The sequence below is a fragment of the Lygodium microphyllum genome, chromosome 10 (genome assembly GCF_053477565.2).
Source record: "Lygodium microphyllum isolate KBCC chromosome 10, Lygodium_microphyllum_v1.1.10, whole genome shotgun sequence".
In the NCBI taxonomy this organism is placed as follows: Eukaryota; Viridiplantae; Streptophyta; class Polypodiopsida; order Schizaeales; family Lygodiaceae; genus Lygodium; species Lygodium microphyllum.
In genome coordinates, this window is record NC_141144.1 from 144397327 (window position 1) to 144420722 (window position 23396).

At 41.3% G+C, this 23396-nt stretch overlaps 1 protein-coding gene across 1 annotated transcript; it reads right to left on the minus strand.

The window, feature by feature from the left end:
- Nucleotides 1–2283: 2283 nt before the first annotated feature.
- LOC148030650 (uncharacterized) lies at nt 2284–18312 on the minus strand. The gene is made up of 7 exons (XM_087686997.1): nt 18117–18312; nt 17724–18002; nt 16876–17641; nt 16546–16776; nt 3302–3442; nt 2925–3125; nt 2284–2804 (listed from the first exon to the last, which is right to left on the minus strand). Exons 2-7 carry the CDS (start codon nt 17837–17839, stop codon nt 2514–2516), a joined length of 1746 nt encoding a protein of 581 aa, XP_087543123.1. The 5' UTR covers nt 17840–18002; nt 18117–18312; the 3' UTR covers nt 2284–2513.
- Nucleotides 18313–23396: the final 5084 nt, after the last annotated feature.

Below are 23396 nucleotides of genomic sequence, written 5' to 3' on the forward strand. Positions count from 1 at the left end.
ATTCTATGCTCTTTGTCTTGGATAATGACTATGCCATGGTGGTCTTACCCTCTAAATAGTCAGCACATATCTTAGTAGAGATTTTTACAAATCACTTTTATAAATTTCCATCTAATTAAAGATCTACTTAAGCATTAACTTTAAACATTCAATTTCCCTTTGCAAGGAAAATTAAGAGGCCCTTTGCGGGAGATGGATGTTAAAAGTTAGATAAAGGAATTAGATAGTACTCAATTTGGAGAGGATAGAATAGCCTACTCAAGTATTTTCCCATTTGGAAAGTAGATGCAAACCAACTTGCTAAGCTAGTGTAAGAAACAAGGCCCCGCCCCACCTAAGGTACTTTTATTAGGAAAGTGCAAGGCCCTTGTAGGCATAAATGTTAGGTGGAGAGCATCACCTATCTTCTTCTTTTTTTTAAGGAACTAATACTCATTTAAACACTTTATAGCCCCGTATCTCAAGGCCCCTATTTATTGGATAAGTATGATTGTCAAATTAAGGGTTTATTTTGACAATCAAATTAGCCACCTTTTACAAGCCCCTACCTCATTAGCTCTAAAATTCAGCTTGGAAATTGGCATCCCTAATCCCAAGATGGCATATGGAGATCTATATATCCCAAATGTGCCTCAAGACAATGGTCCTTTAAAGGTCCCGCAACTTCTTTGATTCTGCATCTGTGCCACCATGAGCACAACTCCTACACACAAAGAATTGGTTCTAACTAAATATAAAGCTTCAGATTATGCAGTAGAATGTCATCACTGTCAATAAGCTATTAAGGTTAGGATTCAAAATCCGATTTTGGTTTTGTATGGTATAATTCGCCCACAAACAATGCAACCGATTAGGGTCACTATCCCTCACTTAACCCATCCTAGCCCCTTTGCTGTTGTTGCAATATTTGAAGCATCAAGAGGTGATGGCCTTATGTAGTATTTGCTTGTGTTGGGCGTATCTCAAGAATATTCAGTGATGACATGTTGATTTCGAGGGAAAATTAATGAATGACTTGATTCTGCTTTCTTGATCCCTCAAATCTACTTGATGAACAACTTTATTACCGCTTCAAAAGCAATCGATTGTTAAGGCTTCCTTAAGGATATATGGCAAGAGGGGATGGGTTTGAATGCAAGAAGTAGATCTCTTACATAGATATGAGTCCTAGTGTGGTAGAGGTAATACAAAAAAGATTAAGGGATCTCTACCAATGCACTATTAAGAGAATACTCCAAGGTATATATGCATATTAAATTACATTGGAGCGTTCTATGAACCGAATTGGTTTTGCAATGCATGCAAGTCATGTTGGCATTGAAGTATGAAATGTACTAGAGAAAGCAATGAGACATGCAATCTTCAATCCAAACTTTAGAAACCAAGTTATTGCCTAGTATAAGCGAGCTCGTGGAAACAAGAACATGTCACTCACTTCATGAAGAGAGACCTAGCTTAAGTTAAACCAATTTAATACACTTCAAACTTGAATTAAAGACATTAGAACGATGATTGAATGTAGATACAGAGCTCTTAAATAGTTGCCTTCTTGCACATGATCTGAGATGGTTTCATTCCTGCACCTGTTGAGAGTCAACATGAGTAATTTCAACTTGATGACATGCCAAGAAGAATTAGTTGGACATTTTTAGATAAATCTAATTTGCCTTTGAACTCATGGTTAGAGCAACCACATGGACCACATCAAGCACAGTTTAATTTGAATGTATCTTCTTACATGAAATACCCATAGACATTTAAAAAGTTATGACCTTGTAATTTGTCATTGCATCAAGGTTCCATTCTGCATGTTAACTGTGTGTTCTTAATCTTGACATGCCACCTAGCGTGGTCACATTCTATCGAGCCGTATTACAATAAATGAGTTTCACATTCGTAGATGCCAGTTTCCGCAAATATGCTTACTTGAACTTTATTTGTGTGAAGAATGTAGCCTCTACTCCCAACTCACTCCCATGTACTGAAAGGGCAACATATCCAAGCCTTGTTTTGCCTTTAGATCAAAACTTGGCAAGGACATCATCTTAAGAGAACCTTCATTATTTTAAATTTCAAGCCTCAACTATGCCCAATAATCAAACATACATAGGATGCATGCTTGGGGCCTAAACTATAGTCATTTTGTAGCATTTGCTCGCGCTATGGGGCCGTGTTTCAAGTCGTCACATCACTCCATTCTCAAACCTTATGAGAGCGATTCATGCTTGCAAGAAGCAAACCCACCTCAAATCCTTCAATCACTCTTGAGCACCTGCATCCTCATTTCATAAATATCATGGTGAAGGCACAGCTCAAATCTGTGGAACTGCAAATTAGCTTAATACAGTGGTTCAATACATTCAAGGATCCCATAAAAGTGGATGGGCAAGTAAAGGAAGAGAGGCTGCAGAGGCAAAAAGTTCTTGGCCCCAAATGTCTTGCTCAAATCCCCATATTCAGCAAGATGCGTGTCTTCACAATAGAGCTTTCGAACAGCTACTTACTTGCATGTGTTACATAGAGTCACTGTCCAGATAACCCTTCAGTACTTCATTCCGTTCTGGCTGTTTGAGCTTTCTCATTGCTTTGGTCTCAATCTGGCGAACTCTCTCTCTTGTGACATTGAAAGCTTTCCCTATCTCTTCCAAGGTCCTCATCTTACCATCTTCAAGACCATACCGCATTGTCACAACATCTTTTTCACGAGGTGTTAAAGTCATCAATACCCTCTTCAAGTCTCTTTTCAACAGCTGTTTGGTGATATTTTTCACCGGGTCCTCCACTGTTTCATCTGCAATTAATTCCTACAAGAGAGACACCTACTAGTAAGGACAGCTTGTAGTAATGGCCAACCAAACAAGTACATTCCAACTTGACATGAATCTAGGTTTAATTGGCATGATTAAACTGCAATCGGTACTTACTCCTACAGTCGACTCCAGATCCTTGCCAATAGGCTTCTCTAGAGACCGACATTGCTTAAATGATCTTACAATCATCCTCAGGTGCTCCACACTAATCCCCATCAGCTCTGCTACATCACTCTCACGAGGAGTATGCCCATACTCCTGGAAAAGTATTCTCTTGGCTTTTGTAACACGAGCGCGCATCTCATACAGATGAGACTGAAATTAAAGATATCATGATCAGTTCTCAATACTAGTTATGGAGAAAACAGACCCCAAAAGGTGAACAGTTTTGTGAAACGTGATTGAATGTGAGATGAAATGCTAACGCTGAATGATGGTGTGCATAGTTGCATGTAAGAGCAATTTTTAATAAAAGTATATTAAAGCCTTACAGGCAAACGAACAGTACGAGACTGTTCTGAGATCGCTCTTGTGACCGATTGTCGAATCCACCAATGTGCATAGGTCGAAAATTTGAACCCCTTGCCAGGATCAAACTTTTCACAGCCACGAATGAGACCCATGCTTCCCTCCTGCAACCAGTATAACAAAAAAAGTCGGTCATCTGAATAAACTGTCTCACAACTACCAGCTCAGTTGGTGCAATCCAAAGGGAAAGCAGAAGTGCAGAATATGAAGCAAAAGTAAAGAAGGCATAGCCTTGCTTTAATAGCTCAACCACAGCAGCCACACATTAAAAAGATAGCAAATTAATAAACAGCACACGTTTCCCATGCAATGACAGCAGAAATCACACAGACATTGGCTAACAATCTCAAAAAGGCAATATAAGAAACCATCTCTCTTGCAATTATAATCATTAGCAAGCCAAATAGAAAGTCAAAAACATAGGGATAGAGCACTGGATCTCTAATTTGTTGATATGAAAGAGCAAGATAGATTTGCCCCACAAGCCACAAGGATCGAGTCCTAAGGGAAATTTGAAACATCAACAGAAGAGCTGTAGAGTCTTCACTTGTAAATCAATGGAAGAGCCATCAACACCTTGAAAATGACCAACTTCTCTTAAAAAGGAGCCAAAGCTAGCATCCCTTGAGGGGACACCTGCCAAGCCAACCCAATATGATCAAATGAAGCTGCCAAAGAAATACGCACCAGAAAAAGACTTTCCATTGAGTCGCCAAGCTACCAGTCAATGCAGGTTGCAAAGTCAAGACCCACGATATACACCTAAATATCATCTACCAAAGATGGAGCCAGAAACAGCGCAGCCAGCTCCCCACTCCTCAAGTGTATACCACCCACACATTCTAGTGTTGCATTGCAAGGAACACTATGCACCTCCCATCTACTCGCAAGTGAGTCTCACTCAGCCCTTTGGTGATCCTCTACCAGGATCCCCACACATGCATACTGCACTTGAAACACCCCCCAAGATCCAACCTGCAAACAAAACACAACACAATCCTTGCCCACAACAAAGAAACCATAGGGAATTGGACATCAAACTTATATCCTAGCAATAGAGCCAAACAGGGTCACCCCTCAGCTTGGCGCTAGCAGCATATTGAGCCACACTCGTGTTCCCAAGAGAGTGTCCCATACCACCAGCCCACACAAACCAAGCTTGCGAATACAATGGCCACTGGGCATAAAGTCCAAGAGTAGAGATCACACAATGAATGTGCACACCTTGAGCCTTATAAATAGGAGTCAACTGCCCTCGTCCTGTTGCCCTTAGTGTGTTCACACAAAGTCACTCAAGACTCAAGGTTGGACCAACGTAGCGGGTGCCCATCCTAGATGTCCAAGGATGTAACCATTTTTCCGTTGCTGACTTGAGCAATATCCTCAAGGATTTGAGGTGAGGAAATGATTCTTTAATGAGCATACTAACTAGCATATTGCTTCAGCCCTGCCAAGGCGATCTTTCAACTTGACTACATTCAAGATTAACGTTCCAACAGGATCATTTTGTATTTTGGTCAAGAATCAATCAGGGTTCAGGTGGAACATAACAACGAATTTCTTCGAATCGTGGGGCTCTGATGATTGGGATGGTCGATTCACTTTGTCTTGATTGTTCTTTCAAACGACTACGAAGGAATACATGGTGAATTTGGATGTCCATGGGTAAATCCAATCGATAAGAGACACTACTAATCTTCTTGGTAATTTGGAATGGTCCACAATACTGCAAAGATAATGTACAACACTTGCTTTCAAGAGTCATTGAATCAATCCTTTGGGACTTTTAAGGCATATCCACATGCCCTCTTGGAGCTCTCAAGAAGTATGATTCTAATTAGCATAAAACATACCATGATCCTAGGTTGCTTTAATGCTTTTCTTTGAAATCGTCAAAGTTTCTCATACATCATGTAGAAAGTACACTTTGAACTACATTCTCACTCGTTTGAGCTCGATAGCAGCAATCAATGGTTTCAGCTCAGAAATATACACCAACATTAATGGGCTATGTGCTATAACCAAATGCTTAGTACTATTGTAAGCGACTCAATATGCAAAAGCTATCACACCCATTCGAATTGTCTACAAGAGAATATGCATACAGCATATCCTCCACGGTTTGATAAGTCCTTTCAGTCCATCCATCACTCGAAGGATGCTCCAAGGACAGCTTAGATAGTAAAGTCTCCAATTTCTGAAAGACCATTTGCCAAAAATGGCCAACAAGCCTAGGATCATGGTAACTAACTACTTCATTGAGAAGAAACGATGAAGTTTATGAAAATGCTTGACCAAGAGACCGGCCAACTCATGGCTTTTAATTATCATCTTCGTTGAGCCATTTCCAATCAGTTGACCACAACCTAGATTTTCATCATGGCCTGGATTTATACAAGGCAATTCAACTCCTTGACTTTATTAAGATGACATTCCACGCACTTGTGCACATAAGACTCAACCAAAGTCTTGATGTGTGATCAATAAAATTGCTGACTAACCAAAGCCAAAGTCCAACAAATGCTAAGGTGTCCTACATTAGACATGTCATGACTCATCTATCAAAAAACTATGGAGTAGCGAACGCAAGGAGACATTGCTGATAAAAACTACAATGAACACAAAGAACAAAAAAGAATAACAAGAACACATGAATTTAGATAGAATAGACTCGAGAAATGAAATCCATATACCAATGCCCATTAGGAACTTGAAAGGAAAACTTGTGAGAGTATGCAACCAAAGAGGAAACATGAACATGGAGAGAGAAGGGAAGAGAAAGATTACGATCGAAGAAGAAATCTACAATGAGCTTCGAAAGAATGCTAAACACAAGGAGGACCAATCAATCCTTGCATACAACCCAAGGTGTCACTAAGGGCACCAGATCAAGATGATGACGGAAGGCAGCACTAAAACAATGTAGTTAGGCGGCAAAGAAGCTCCTCACAATCGTGGGAATCCTCCTCTAAAACACAAGGGGCCACGGAATCCAAAGCGAGATCGCTAATAACATTCCCCTCTAAAAGGGATGGAAGGTACAAGGGAACCACCAAAGGAGATGGTGGGGGATGGGATGGAACTTGTAGAATAATGGTGCACAATCGGAAAGGGGTGCCACTACAGACATCTACCTTGGAGGACCCTGCACAAGGGAAGGAAAATGGAGCTTGTATAGCCCTTTCTCCTACCAACCTATCATTGAAATGGCTATTGTAGAAGAATCCTCAACAAAAACGGCCTGCTCAACGAACACAACCCAATTACAAAGTCTAGTATGGCGATGAACAAAGAGGAGTGGAAAGCCCAAGTCTAGAACACGTAGGACTTCTGAGACAAAGCTCAATAAACGATCTGGTAATACAACAAAGTGCTAACACCACTAATAGGCACAGATGAGATGTCACCAACAGTGATTGTACCCTCTAATGGTCAACAATCCTACAACAAATCTCCTCAAGTAGTCATATGGCTCGAAACAACGTTATCACTAAGCCAAGGTCTCTATAAAGACGAGGCAACCACTAAAAAAAACTCCTCCATCTCATTGATATCAAGGAAAACCAACTCATGGGTAACAACTGGTTTAGAGGAAGAGAAAGGCTCAAATGAATTAGTGCCATCCTTTGCTTCTAGAAAAAGGTGAGGATATATTTTTCAACACTTCTCAAGATGAGTGCCCTCCCCAAGTATGGGCATTTAGGCTTCTTTGAATCTGTGTTAAAGCTTGGGGAAGCCTCTGAATTGTGAACTGGCTTTTTCTTCTTGTTCTTGGTCATCTTGTCCTTCTTATTGACCCCTCCCGAACTTGCAGTAAAGGCTTTCATAGAGCTCGATGCATTAGTTCCCATCTCCTTGAGGTGCTCTTCATGCTCTCAAACAAGCAATGCTAACTCCTCTCAAAGAATCAACTCCTATACCCTAGAGATCAATATACTAATGTAGAAAACATCATACTTGGGAGATGGTAGATGAGTAAGGACCATCGCCATACCCTCTAAAGATATTGTTTGTCCTAGGGATGCAAGCTCATCTTGCATGTCCTCCATTTGATAGATGTGCTCCGGTATAGCTAGGGAATCATCAACTGAGAGCACTCAAAATTTCTTCTCTAGAGTGATGCAGTGGGCAAAGGTCTTCTGATGATAGAGGGAAGCTAACTTTGTCGACACTTCTAATGTGCTTTGAAGTCTACACACATGGATATGAAACAAAATCTATAAAGCTCATGAAAAGAACAGATGGGGCTCTAGAGTTGAGCCAATTCCATAGAGCGGTTTGGCCCCTCGTAGAACCAATGCAAGGATCCTCCACTGGATGGGAAACAGGGGTGGTAACAAAATCCCAAAGATCAAAGGTGTCGAGGATACACTCCACTTTACATGACCAAAGGAGTAGTTCGACCCAACAAGTCAGTCTTCTTTTGGTAGGGAAGGAGGCACGAGCACTTGAACAAGAGATGCCATCTTGACAATACGAGGGCCGGAGGTACGAGGCCTACGTGAAATATGAGAGGAGGAAGGGGGGTGAAGGGGGCTCCGATCTTCTCAACCTAACAAAGGGAAAACAAGGCTCTGAATGTCAATCTTCATGTCGCTCTTTGTGGCGGTCTGACTCGTATGATTGCCTATCAAGAGAAGGGAGAAGCTCCTCTCCATAATCATCAAAAGCATCAAGCCAGTAGTAATCCATCTTTAAAAACCTGCAAACACACTAGAAAATTTGCATTTAGGTGTCGAGATGCCTAAATGGAGGGAAAATCAACTACACACTGCAAGGAGAAGTTGTAGAAGCCTCGCACACTTTGTAGAAGGCCCAAACAATACAGAAAATCTATGTTCTTCGCATCAGATCTGCTCCAAACAGCAAGTTGAGTATGTTCTCTTCGTAGAACCTCCGAGTCCTCAATTGGGCGATGATACCATGTGAGAGTGTGCAATGGGAGAGGAAACACAAACACAGAGAGAGAAGGAAAGAGAAAAACTACAATGGCAAAAGAGAAAATCTACACTAAACTCTAAAAGAATTCTGAATACAATAATTAATCAATTCCTGCACATAGCCCAAGGCATCAATGAGGGCATCAGATCATGCTAATGACAGAAGGCAGCCCGAAAGACGAAGGAGAGACTTGAACATCATAGTGTGCTGAAACTTGCAGGACCAAATGCAAGTGATCTGCACCAAACAAGTGGGCTGCTATGAACTGGCAGCATATCAGCCAAACTGGCCAACCTAATGAAAAGGGACAAAAATATGCAATCGGCCACATCAAAACCTGGCTGACCAGCCATATATACTGACGAAAATGCTAACATGGCACTATCTAGGACTGATCGCAAATAAACAAGCTGTCCAGCCCTGGCAAAGCTGGAAAATGGCTGCATACACAGTGTGAATACACCTGACCGTAACTGTGGAAGACCTCAGACTGAGGCTCACAAGCCAAAGATGATTCTGCATGACAAACATGACTACAAAACTAGCTCCAATATTTCAATCTGACAAACTTAGTTGATGTTGTGGAAAGCTACAACAACCTAGGTCCACCACACCTGCATATGGATGAGGCTCAAATTCCCCACCACCACTACGCTCTCACACTCCCTCTCTAGCACTAGAGAGTCACAGGGGGTGACAACCACTAAGGCTAGAAAGTTGAAGAGGAGGCCTTTGCCTTCACCACATGGCCTAAGGAGTCTAAATCTGAAGACATCGTGAGTCAAGATAGAACAACAACTCCTCCTCCTCATTCCACTCTATCAATAGTTTCTTGCAATCTTTGTAGAAATGCCCCATCCTACCACAATGATAGCACTAACTTTTCTTCTATTGCTTATCACCCCTCTCTAAAGCGACAAAAAGTCTTATGATTGCCGCCAGAATGAGATGTAATCTCCCCTACAAGCACAAAGAGGCCTCCTACTCAAGCAGCATAGAGATCATATGATCAAAACCGATAAGTGTCACCAATGTTTGAGCTTATAAGGCATTAGCCACACCATTAAACTTTGGAGGTAGCTTGTCGAAAACAGTCCCTACAAGATGACTTTGGGAAGGGCAGATTGTAGATTACAAAGCTAATCCTATATTCGTGTCACCCTGAGAAGGAATGATTAAATCGTATCAATCCTCTCAAACTTGATATTCTGTAGTTGACCCTTAAAGGGTCAAACCTCAAAGAAGTCCTATAGGAGATAACTACCGGAAGGACCACTTTGGAGATGCATCAAAGAAGAGCAGAGTGTGCACAAGCATCGCCACTATCCCAAATCAAAACTACTTACTCATAGTTGGCTTCCTCCCAATCACATGGAATAGGAGAGGGTCTCCAAGGACACAAGATCATGCTTGAAATGATGTACCAAAGACACTTTGGCACCAACTGAGCTTTCATGAGAGCACTCCAAGTGAGATAGTCAGCTCCCTTAACCTTATCCTCAGTGTTACAACATGGAGAAGCCATTTAGTTGAGATGCAAAGAATATGAAATAAGAAGAGAGGTTTGAGAAAGATGGGCACTTTCTGATGCACGATCCAATACCACAAATTCAAATCACAGAGCAGAGTAGATGTGAAGAGAGTGTAGAGATGACAACAACTGACGTGTGATCTGTCCTCTAAGTATGTCCAGATGAAGCTGAAAACACAAAACTTTCTAAAAACGCAGACTGGAGATGACAGAGGAAGATCAAGCCTGCAAAAAAACAAACCCAAAAAAAATGTTGGAAACAACTGCACAACAACAAAATGTCAGCTGTCAAGGCAAAAACGCCAGCAAATCTAGTAAAAAATGCATGCTAGGCAGCAAAAACACAAATCTGGCAGCAAAAACGCAAGGTGCAACAGGCTACTTGGTGCTGAAAAACTGCCATCTAGCTGTCTGCATTGCCATGTGGACCTGCACAGATCAGATTAACAGCAAACACAAGTTTCTACAGTAGTCTGCACACAAAGAAACCTGAAAACAGGGGTCAAACGCAGCACACAGCACCAGAACCAAGAGAGACAAGCTTTGATACCATGTCAAAAAAGTGTGGAGCAACGAAAGCAGAGAGACATTGTCAATGAAAACTGCAATGGGCACAAAGAACAGAAAAGAATAACAAGAGCATGAGAATTCCGAGAAATTAGACAAAAAAACTGGAATCCATATACCATGGCTCAAGGACAATACAATCGCACAAGCAGAGTGTGCAACCAGGCTGCCAGGAGAGTGCAGCAAACTCCCTCTCTCCACTAGGAAGTAAGCGAGTTATAGGATAAGCATCTAATAATTGGCAAACTGTGGAGGAGTACCCTATAAATAGGCTAAAATAATACATTAAGAAGACTAGTAGGCCAGCAACTGTAGGTTCAATGAATGCAGTTGGCCAGCCAAAATGGCAACGCCATAAAAACAAAATGCAGAATGACTGTCAGTCTTGACACCCACAATCAACACTCTAGCACCCACAATATGTGCACTACTAACATCATCCTCATCACATTGGCCATACACACTTTGCCTTGTTTAAACAGTAAAAGTATGTCATTTGTAATGGGATGCTTTTTTAACATCTTTCTCTCAATAATTAGCTTTCAAGCATCCCAACTGCCAAAGCTTTCCAAGCTACTAGGTCCACCTTAGACTAATCAGTGAATCCTATCAAAGAGAGGATCTATTTGGCAACACCCCTTTAGAGCAAGATAGAAATCAATCAAGATTTCCATAAAGAACAAAGCACTTACCTCAAGGATTCGACTAAGGGCATTGGCAACCTTATTGGTTGTGCCCTTACCGAAACACAAACTCAAACTCCTGCATAAACTCTACCAAACTCATTTTCAGCTACAGAGTTCAAGCTGATCGAAAGAATTTCAACGAGTGCTAGTCAATCAAAATAATGAATTGGGCAACATTCAAATAAGGATGCCAAAGTTTTAAGCACATGGATCACTGCCAACAGTTCCTTCTCTTCAATGGTGCATCAAGTTTGGGCCTTGGTGAGCTTACAGCCCTCAAACACAATGGATCACCAATCTTGGTATAAGGTACCATCTATAGCGTCATTATTAATGAACCTCACAAGGTTTTAACCAGCGATTTCAATGTTTGAGAACATTAAATTTTGATTCAGCCCACTAGTCCAAACAACACAAACTAAGGTGCATTTTTTTGCTTTAGATACGTTTGAGTAACGGGTCAAGGCTTCAACGATCTAAGTGTAGTTGAGTAAACCAATCAAGAGTTTAACAATCTTAGCTTAGCCCTTAATGAGCTAAAAGAATCAAGTGAAACGTTGAAAAATCCACTTGCCTAATGGTCTGGAATAGGCCAATTGAGCACTAAATGTTTCCAAAGTCAATCCTAATGCCATCAGCCAAGATGGCGTGTCCAAGGTACAAAAGCTTTGTGCAAAAAAATATATCCTCAAATAGTCTTGTAAATAACCAGTCTCATCTTAAAAGACATAAGATGATGTGCAAATCATTTACATGTTTCTCCAATGACTTACTTTAAATGAGTATTTCACCAAGGAAAACAACTATCCATTTTCCCAAATACAAACAAAACAAATCGTTCATCATTTGCTACAAAGTTGTGGGAGCATTTGGTAACCCAAAAGGCATGACCAAGAATTGCTAGTGTCCATACTATTGTCGGAGGGGTTTAGTCGAAAGATCGTATCTATTGGGGATCAAAGAGAGAAGGAAGTAGAGAATAGAAGATAGAAGAAAAGAAAAAGAATAGGCAGGAGGTACATAAGATAAAACAAAGCTCAATGATTCAAAGGACTATGCATTGATAGAACCTTAGAAGATAAACAAAATCCTTGTATGGGACTACTCATCAACAATCTCCAAGGATTAAACGCACACCAAACACTAGCTTCTTCTTTGCTGCTTAGGCCATAATTCTGATCCTTCCGTTGGCTCCAAAAGAGGGTAAAACCCCAAGACACCTGCTTAGAATTCTCCCAAATCGCTCTTTCTTCTTCTTCCTATCTGGAGTACTGTTTGTTGCCCGAAAACTACGATTGTGTACCGCACAAATTCGAAAGCCCCTCCTTTTTACATGAGATCTCCCAAATTGGTTGAAAAACAACTTGCTTTTTGCATGTCACCCTATTCTAGAAGGTTTTTACACATTTTCATGATATTTATTCGAAATAATATCCAAAATATCAAAAATAGGCTAGAATCGTCCAAAAATCCCGTATTATTAAGCCAACCATACTATGGACATCGACACTAATGACTAATATGGCATTGGCTCTCTGGATCGATAAGAAACCCGGATGATGATACACTCCAAGGTTTTTCACACTATGTCTGTATAGTGCCACGACATCCACCCCTCTGAACCTGCACATTCTCCAATATATACCAAAGTCCTAGTTGTCACCAAATTCAAAGTCCTCCTCATCCTCTACAACCATATCCTTTGCTTCTTCCTCTTCCATATCATCCTAGATAGCCCTTGTATCATGGCCACCATTTTCATCTGGTACCATGGCATTATCTTCTACAAAGGCTAAATATCGTACGAGTTGTTCTACCACACAGGGAGCAATTTGTCTTTGCCAATGGTTGACGAAGATTGGCTTTCCACAAACAAGAACCATTGACTTGTGCATGGATAACCAGAGAGCCCTAGCTATAGCTAAGAACCCAATGTTTCATGCTCGCACAAAGCACATCAAGGTTGAGTCCCATTTTGTTCGGCAATGAACCGTGGATTTCAAGCTAGTGGTGGCCTACTGTCCCACGAAGGACAATGCAACAAATCTCTTCACAAAGCCTTTATCTTAGGCTTCCCTGCTTCATCACATGATGTCTTTGGGTCTTCAGACAATCCCCAAGGAGCTTGGAGGGGGCGTTAGCTTCTACTATGTCAGTTTGTCATCTCCATCTCCTACCTATTCTAGAGTGAGCTTTTTAGTACATTACACTTTCAATGAGTCTTGTAGTGTGTTCACACTGGCTGATGTTTATTTCCAGCCTTTGCATTTCTTTTCCATTGGCCTGAGGATGTGTTCACACCAGATTTGAGGCAATCAGCATTTTAGGGAGACTACTACATTGTTTTATCATTATGTATGATTTATGAAGTCAACCACTTTGACTGCATGTTTGATCAGCAATTGGCTAGTTATTCCCGATTTTAGCTATATAGCCATCACTTATTGGTTTGTGATCGCTCGTTCTTGCAAGTTTAGCACACTCCAACATTCAGGGCTCTCCTCCATATTCCGGTGCTGCCATTCTTCATCAGCTTGATCTAGTGCAGATTTATCACTTACATTCTCTTCATTCATTGCAATCATCCCCTTCCCTTCTCTCTCTATTTTTGTGTTCTTCTCTTGCGCACTCACATTTCTCCTACCAATTCTCTAATTTCTCACAAAGCATGGCATTCAACACCAGCTCACCTCTAGAACACAAAGATAAGGTCTTTCATTTGCAAAAATCCCTTTTAAGGAGCTGAAGCAAACCCATCCTTCTTGATTCCATAAGATGAATGATTTTCTCATACCCCATGAACACAATTGTACCCCTTATGACCCAAACTTGTGTAACAAAACCACTTCAAAGGGAATCAAATACATTCTTCGCTATGTTGATGATCTAGCAATCACTTGCTCAAATTATGCTACTGTAGTGGATATAAAGACAAGCCCATTTGGCTCTATGGTTGGGAGGTGGATTTGATATCCAAGGATATACCAAGGGAGCACCCAAAGGCGGACTTCCAATAATTGTAGAAGAGGGTTGGTAGGGAGAGGTATAATAAGTGATCTCAATGCTCAAATGGGAATATGAATCTATGATATAAGGGAGTGGATGTGCAGATCCTTTGGAGCCGCAAGTCACAAGGTGTCAACGAAGACTCCGTTCAATAAAAGAAGTGAGTAGCAGTTGATGAGAGTGAAACAAGGACCTTCTAGCAACAGGATGTCAATGACGACTCTAAATAGCAAAACCAAGGGAGATGACGTTAGTAGGCAGTCCTCTACAACAACAAAGCGCAACTTGCTAGATGGAAAACACAGGCTCTAGGAGTGCCGGAATATGGTAAGATGGCTAGACAATAGGGCTTTTGGAGGTCACTCAAATGCTCACCTCTCGATTACTTCCCTAAGCCCCAAGTGCCAAATGTTGTAATGCCCCCAAATGAGGCAAAGCCATCATTGGCATTGGGCATTAGCAAGGTTCCTAGTTTAGAAACTTAAAAGGGGTCTAACTTTAAAGACCAAATGGTTATGAGATGGCCTATGTGGACTTGACCGTTGGGTCAAGTGGGAAAGCTTAATGAAGGTAGTTGTACATACCCGATGACAAGTTATTAAATGCCCCTCGTCCATGGGGTTTGGGGCTAGCCTAGACTAAGGAGTCTCAAGGAGCCAACAACCCTCCTAGCAAGGGTCCAAGGGCGAGGCCCCCAACTTGACAATGTAGGAAATACTCCCTAGGCTATCATATGCCATATACGTCAAGATGGCCAGTGGATCAGTTGGACAAGCAAACTGCCCAAGGGCATACTAGCATGAGTGTGTGAAAGGGGAGAGAAAACACTCAAAGTGGAATGAATGATAATGATCAGAGCCTACATGTCTTTACATAGGAGACTTCTAATCTTTTGTCCTATTGAATAAAATAATTTCCTTTCTGCAATTTTGTAAATTGAGCAAGTTCCAAGTTTCAAAATAAAAGTAGGAACTCTAATTCAGCCAACAATGGGTCCAAATGTCACAATCCATTTGAAGATCCTCTTGGATCTTGGTTCATCATATATAAGGGACATCAATCTTCATTGGTCCTTATCACCCATGATTCACTGTACATACTAAGTAAAGGAGGGTAATGGCTTACCACTACATCTCCTGTCTCTTGCTCAATGTTCCATGTGTTCCCCACTCTCTGTGCAGCATGTGTTCCCCGCCTCCTATGCCATGCATCCACGGCCAAGCTTCTGCATGTCACATCTTCTTGATACTAAGTGTTAGTGATTCTCAACTCTCCACGAATTCTCAAATGAACTTCAAGCTATGGCACTCATCATTGTACAACAACATCACTTTCCTAGTTATTTTCTACTTCCTTATCTTGAGCCCATGACCAAAGTTTTACCGTTGTGTGAAATATCAATTACAGACAATGCTACCAGAGAGCACCAAAAGAGCCTTACTGACAGACCATAGTTACAAGGGACAGGAAATGGGACAGGAGATGGGCAAGAGTTTTCATCCCTTTGGAGAACATGGTGAAATAGAGCAGAGGTTAGGACAGGAAGAAGCTAAAATTCCTGACCTTCCTAAACCAAAAGAAGACCATTTCCCATCACTATGCATGAGACAAATAAGGACCCTGCCCCCTCTTACAGATCTGCCACATGCCAGTTAACAGGGTGTCTAGAGCTACCAGAGCTGATGCTCTCACTGTTAGCCTGCTCTTTTTCAGTCTCAGTCTGTCATCTCCTGGTTGTGAGCTCCTGTCAGAGTCTGACAGGAGACAGAGGAGCTCTGTCAGGACATTTTCTGTTCAGCATGCAGTCCTGGTTTTGTTCCAGCCCAAACTGGGCTGTTTTTGTGCTGACTGCCCATTTTTCTGGGCAGTCGGCCAGATCTGGCCATAGTCGGCCAGATCTGGCTGGTCGGCCAAATCTGGCCAGGTCAGCCAGTTTGCTGGCCTGGGGGCTATTTATAGCAGTCCCCCCCAGTCAGTCCAGCATTGTTCTCTGCAGGTACAGCACTGCTCCCTCCGTCTCCGTCTCCGGCATTGGTGCTGCCTCTGCCTCCAGTCTGTCCTGGTTCCCTCACTGACGCTCCGGGCTGCGTGCAGGGACTGTTCTGTCCATTCCAGTGTATTCAGCATTCATCTCAGTCAGTGCAGACTTTCTTCCTTCATTCTCTGCTTTCTCTCTCCTCTCCTCTGTGTTCATGTTCTTCTTCCGCTGCGCACTCTCACACTCACTTCCACTTTTACCATGTTTCTTCTCTTCTTGATGTACTCGCACTCTTGTAAACGATCTATAATCTAGATAAAGTGTTCAAGACATATATTCCTTGGCCCTCAAGAACCATTTAAATCTTTTTATAGAAATCAGATGTTTCTTCTCATAGTCTTTACAAAGCATACTCGTCGTGAACATGACAGAAACAAGCTAAACAACTGCATTTCCGATAGAAGGGCTGCTACATATGTCTTAAAAGGAAAACCTCACCTGTATTAGGTCTTCTAGACTCATCCCTTTTCCTGTGTACTTTCTGGCCACTGACACCACAAGTCTAAGATTGGAACTTATCATCTTATCCTTGGCCTGTCTTCCATCATGCAATCGAGCTGAAAACGTGCCAACGTCCATCTTTGCTGCCTTTGCCCATTCAACTAGCGTGGGTTCTCTGCCTATTTGCTCGTGTAGACTGGATTTCAGTGACTCCAAGGATATAAGGTCCTGGACGAATCAAAAGCAGATTGGGAAAGGCTCTGCAGTCTGCAACTCCATAACATTTAGCTAATGAGACTAAACAACAGAAGAGCCAAAGAAAAATACCTGTATCTTGTGTGATAGCTCAGCTTCTTCAGTAATTGTGAGAAGTTTCGATTTCCTTGAGCCAGTTGTTCGTAAAAATGAACAGACATGATCGGGCGTTGAGACCTGTGCTAAGGCCTTCCTTCTTGATGATTTAGATGGTGGATCAAAATTTGCAGCAGTGACTGCTGCTGCTGCTGCTGAAGCTGCCTGTCCAGCTTTAGCACTTGCTCTCCCTCTCCTTGCTAATCTCTCACCTCGTCGCTTTGATTTGGCTGTAACATTCTGCACCTTGCTTACACACACTGTCACATTGCCTTCTTTCACACTGTCTGCAACATTTGATTCCTTCAGTATGCTTGACTGATCACTTGATGAAGCCACACCATCATCAAAAAGGTTTGACTGATTGCGTGATGTAACCGTACAATCATCAACAGAAGACCTTGTTTCAGGATCTTCGAAAAGATTTGTCTCCATCTCTCTAAGCCTCAACCTTTCTATCCTGACAAGATCATTTTCTGAAGGAAAATTAGTACTCGTGCTGTCCCAGATACCTGAGTTTGTGACAGCTGCAGCCTCTCTAGCTGCTTGTGCAGCTGCCCTTGCTAAAGCCAATGCTTCTGCAGCTGCTGCTGCAGCTACAGCTCCCTCATGAGTAATTCTCCTCTCAACAGCTACAGCTGCTTCAACCTTCAATGCTGACATAATGGCATTCTCATTCTTTGGGACGGAGCGGGGCCCAACAGTTATGGAACCACGGAGATGTAATGTAGAGGATGAGAGCCTGTGAAGACGGGGCAGTATATGAAAAACCTATCTGAAGCAATATGTGTGTTTAAAAGAGCAAACCAGAACTTTGAGTTTACCTTATTGAAGAGCAGCTACTAAGGCAAGCACCGGAGCGCAGATGAAGGAAAGAAGCATCTGAGTTCTGACTGGGAAGAAGGTTACATGAGCACTGGTGAACTGCAACAGGGGCCATGCTACCACATGGAAACGCGTAAACAGAGGCATATATAGGAAGCTTCCCAATCGGATGGGAATACTCAGAGAGAGAAGATTATGTATACGGCAGATGTTATCTTCAATGAACCCAATACGTGCCGAGGCTCATTCGAGCTGAACAAGGGGTGCCCAATCGAAGTCTAGTGTGCAGGGGAGCTCAATTCATACTCCCAGACAGAGAATTCGCCACAATGGATATTGCTGCAAATACAAGTTTTTGAAAATGTGACAGAGAAAACGCAAGAGGAATGCACCTTCGAGGGAGGGTAGCTGTCCTGCTGTGTGCCGTCCGCGTCATGGCTGCTGGTGATAAACCTCTCTAATCAAAAGAACCAGCTTCTTTATGTACACAGGAGAGTCTCCCGAGCCTCTCTCCCTCTCTCTCTGTGCAGCTGCCGGAAGGATTAGGCTGGAAGTGGGTTTATGGAACAGCACCAAAAACTATGATGAAACTTATTTATTTTTTTATTATTTTGTCGATTTATTTGAATGACCGACCGGGTTGAGAGGCACAGGCTAATTAACTGTTCTAAAAAGCTAATAAGCCGAATTTATCAATTAGTTAGTGGCTAACAATGGACTCGAACCGCCTAATGATTGTGAAAGAGGGCATTGGGCCCCGCACGCATCTCCACCGTCCAAATCCGGATCCGACGGCTTGCCAGTCCTCCACGTTTATCCCACGCCTGCTTCTCCTTCCCCTTCCACTTGCCCCCTCTCTCGTTTTTCACTGGATAGGTTCTGGTGCAATCAGTTGCCGCCACGTATAACCTCCTCAGACAGGAGCACCAAGTCATTAATAATTTGGACGTATGAATCAAACCTGCATCTTGGCCCAAGAATCCAACAAGATTCTGCCTTTAGAGATTCTCCCCACATAACATTGAACACAATTTTGATGCATGCCATTCTCTAGAGATTCTCCTCCATCCAACAAACCTTTCTTTGAACGAGAAGAAAATCGATTTTACTATCAAATAAATATGTACAATCACATCTAAGTGATGCCACAGGGATCAAGTTTGGGACATCATTCAAGCCATTGCGATCAAGGCCCTGTGGAAGAACACAAATAAAGTGGCTATGGAGAAGGAACGAAGAGTCACAACTTGATGTGATTTTTGGCCACAAAGTTAGGGAGATCCTCACAATCCTCCATCCCCTAAGGAAAAAGACCTCTGGATACAAAGTTAGTTCCATCCACCAAACCTTAATCCATACTTAAGGTCCTTATGTACATTAACATGTGAAGCCTCTCACAAAGAGAAGTACAAGTTTGTTTTGGAAATTTGCCCTCTTGTGTGAGGATTCAACAAAGCAAAACTTCCCTTTTTGGAGTCCCTACCTTGTCATTCACAAAAAAGTACTCGAAGCATTGACTTGTTATTCACAAAAAAGTAGTTAAAGCAAAGCAACCAAAGTGAAGAGTGTTGATTGTTTAATCACCTTTCATTAATCCACTTACACCAAATCTTTGCCATGTGAACCTTAAGATTGTACTCCAATATTTGTAAGCTTTGAGAGCCTCATTTTAACAAAACGTGATGTTCTATCCTCCATTTGATCATCTATGCACATCATTGTACTCCTTAATTTCTAAATCTTAGTGGTTATTCATTATTAATACAAGCATGCAAATCACTTGCTTTATTCTCTTAAGTTACATAAGTATTTGATTCACCGCTCAAGCATGTTATTGCATATTTCAAGACATCCCCTCAAGGTAAGCATTTATTTTGACCCCACCATGGCCATCCATGTCACTCATATTCTTCTTTGTGTTATCGAAAGTTGTAAAGACTAGCCATCACTCCATGGCCCTATTTTGATCACCTATCCATATCCACGTCATAACCAAAAGTTGAATCTCTTGGAGGGATCTTTCTAAAGGTCATGCAAGAGTGCATGCAAATTAGAAAATGTATTTTCCACAATATCCATTCATGGGATTTAACTTGCTAGTTTCCTTCAATAAACTTCAAGCAACAAGTGTAAGTGAGGTAAATAGTCTCACATGAAGAATGTCTTACACCAAAGTGACATTCCTTGAGGAAGATTTGCCCAACACATGGTCTATGCAAAGAGGAATTGATTATCCTTGGGAAGAGTGCTCTTGGAAGGGCCATAAAGACATTCTTAATGTGTGCATAATGCTATAGATATACTCCTAGGAAGACCATAAGCATTGTAAATGCTTTCTTAATGTATGCATTTTGTTGTGGATATGCTTTACAATATTATTACTTTACCACCAAAGACAACATTGCAATAGATGGTTGTGGGGATGATCAAGACCATCCATCTCATTCTTTATGTTTTGGTTGGCACATATTCGAGATGTGCAACTTGTCTCCTAATAGGAATTAGCGTTCTGCGCACGCTTTGCGCACACAGAACACTAGGCCACTTCAGTGCTCTCTCTCTCTCTCTCTCTCTCTCTCTCTCTCTCTCTCTCTCTCTCTCTCTCTCTCTCTCTCTCTCTCTCTCTCTCTCTCTCTCTCTCTCTCTCTCTCTCTCTCTCTCTCTCTCTCATGATAAAATTTATAGAATTTGTAATAAAGAACGTCAAATATACATATCATATCATCTACAAACGACCGTAAGAAAAGACGTGCCTGCTTCGCATAATATTTAGAAACTATTCTCTCTCTCTCTCTCTCTCTCTCTCTCTCTCTCTCTCTCTCTCTCTCTCTCTCTCTCTCTCTCTCTCTCTCTCTCTCTCTCTCTCTCTCTCTCTCTCTCTCTCTCTCTCTCTCTCTCTCTCTCTCACATCAAACTTAAAACCAAAAGTAGTTTATAAATTTTGTAACACAAAATGCTATATCTACAAACAATCTCTCATATGCACCATACTTATAAACTTTCATCTTTACACGACAATAAGAAATCACATGCTTGCTTCGCGTTATATTTAGCAATAGCATTGTTATACTGAAATAGATCAATTGAAACAAAGATCAAGCAGTACAAAAAGACTCTCTCTAAGAGACCTAATCAAAATGAAGGTGCCTCCTTTTTTGAGGAATCGTTTTTATCTCCAAGTAGAACCTTCATAGGTGAAGTAGAGCCTAATCTAGTGCATTTGGCCCCTTTCCAGTGATCATGCCATGAACAGAAGGGATAAGGCATCCTACTTTCCATTGGCAAGCCACGAAGGCCAAGTTTCAGACATCTTACTTTCTATCCACACATGCTCGACTATTTCCAAGTACTATAGGCAATTGCCAATCCCAACAAAAAAAAGACAATGTCCCCACTGAGCCTAACAGAAACAGAGCTTTCTCTTCTTTGAGGAATCATTAGTGAAATTTTCATCCTCGAGCAGAACATGCGAAGCTGAATCAGGGATCAATTCCATAGTTTTTGCTGGTAATCACACGGGGGATGGGATAGTCTTATCTCACCTCTTAGCACCTACATTTGAACAAAATCACAATATAAAAACATAGAATAACTAACAAATATCATTTCATTCCAAAAATAGCAATATCAGGGAGAAATTTTGAGAACTATTCAGTAGGTACTAACATACGTTGATGTAGTGTCACAAAACAACCCAAATCCTTGAACCCATACTTAAACCAATGCCTCGGTATCTTATTAGAATGAGAGCATTGAAATCTCTTCTTGTGGTCAACCTCACACATATGCACCTGAAAACATTGTGTGTATCCACAATGTACAACTTCAATAAAAACTGGGAGCTTAATGTCTATATCGATATCATCATGCAAATGCTCAACAACTCTTGCAAACATCCTTCTTATGATATCATCGCTCATTATTGCACACAATATGCAGTGTAGCTCCTTTTGATAGTCAAACACGCCGGGTAATAGCCCCACTCTAGGGTAGGGATCTACAAAAGTCAAATAATTGTTGAAACATGAAAAATAGTTCAATTTCAAAAGAGTATATGCTAACCAAATATGGCATGGAAAGCAATTCGCACATATGCCAAACTAGTGATTCTACATGGTTGTCAACAACTACATCTCAATAGAAAAAGCAATGCCCATCACTACACCTTCCGAACTACATCCTTGTATGCAATGCTTGTGGTCATATTCCCATCATTTTCATCTCAGCAAGACTTTCACACCATGTGAAGGTTTTGCCCTTGAAAATGTAGCATACAACTAACCATACATAAATACTGGCACTCTTAAATAAAGCCCTAGAGTCTATCCCTATGCCTTTAATCATCATGATGAATGCCAATCAGCAGATGGGAAACTGCCTCCATTTCATGGTAAATTGCAGTTGTGTAGCATTGAAAATAAAAGTAATCCTAGGAATAAAAACTCATTCGCCTATATTTGTCCTTGTTATTATCTCAACATCTATCACTTTTCTATTGAAAGTATTACATATAAATTGTGTACCATTACTTTTCTAGGTTTAGGTTTCTAATAAGAATAGCATAAGCATTTATCTATAGCAACAATAAATGAGGTGAAAATCCACCAAGTTCTAATGTATTTAAATACTCAACAGAGTACAAAATGAGTTATTTGTCTCTGTAATCGAATCCCTGCTATAAGACTATTTAACCTCCCCTAGCATCAACTACAATGCATGATCATTCAGAGTAGCCACATCTGTATTCCGCGATGCAAATATAGCCCACTCACTGAAATATGATGTATAGTCACCCACATTGGACACGCCATTATAAACACTATCAATCAAGGTTCTGATAGAGTGTCTCTTTAACACCATGCCTGGTGGAATAGACAACCTATCATAGTCTTTGGTAATGCTCACTTCATCCCCTATTCCTTGAATCCAACAAATTAATACATTGTCCACTACTATACCAACTGTTGACACTCGCATATTCCTAGATAGCCTTCACACCCTTACACAATGCCACAAATGAGAGTGACATAGTGCAACATTAACAATATATTCACATGTTTCTTTTACTGCAATTGGCAAGACTTGCCTAAAATCCCTCTAAACAAAACGACCTTTCCACCAAATGGCTTATCATAACTCATAACATCTCTTAAAGTTCTATCAATTGCTTCAAAGGCATATCGATGGGTCATAGGAGCCTAGTCCCACAAAATAAAGCTCAATTGTCTTAACAACTGAGCAAGATCACTTTGAACATGAATGCTACAAGTGGATTGACTATTTAATGATATTGGGATTTTAAACTATGAGTGAGCTACATGACCACTCAATAAAAGCAAGGCAACAATGCCACATGATGCTATTGCCAATGCTATATGACCACCATTGTGCACCAAACACTTATACAGAAAAGTCTTCCCAGACCCATTGAGCCCGTCCAAAAAGGATAGATTCCCAGTATATGGATCAATAGCTTCCATAGCTGCACTAAAGGCAATTCTTTATCCCTCATTCCATAGTGCCTCCATAGATTCAAAAACATTGTATTGTTCCGATGTGCCATATGCATACTCATCTTGCAAAAGGGGGTTAGTATCTAGCTCAAAGTTTGGTTGATGAGGTTCTAGCAACCCATCAAAATCAGAGAGTCCTCACCCTATATGGTGTAAAAT

Coding starts and splice junctions, on each gene's coding strand:
- LOC148030650 (XM_087686997.1), bottom strand. CDS start 17,839: ATGGCCCCTGTTGCAGTTCACCAGTGCTCATGTAACCTTCTTCCCAGT. Junction 16,777..16,875: donor AGCTATCACACAAGATACAG/GTATTTTTCTTT, acceptor TGATTCGTCCAG/GACCTTATATCCTTGGAGTC. Junction 3,126..3,301: donor CTCGTACTGTTCGTTTGCCT/GTAAGGCTTTAA, acceptor CTTTAATTTCAG/TCTCATCTGTATGAGATGCG.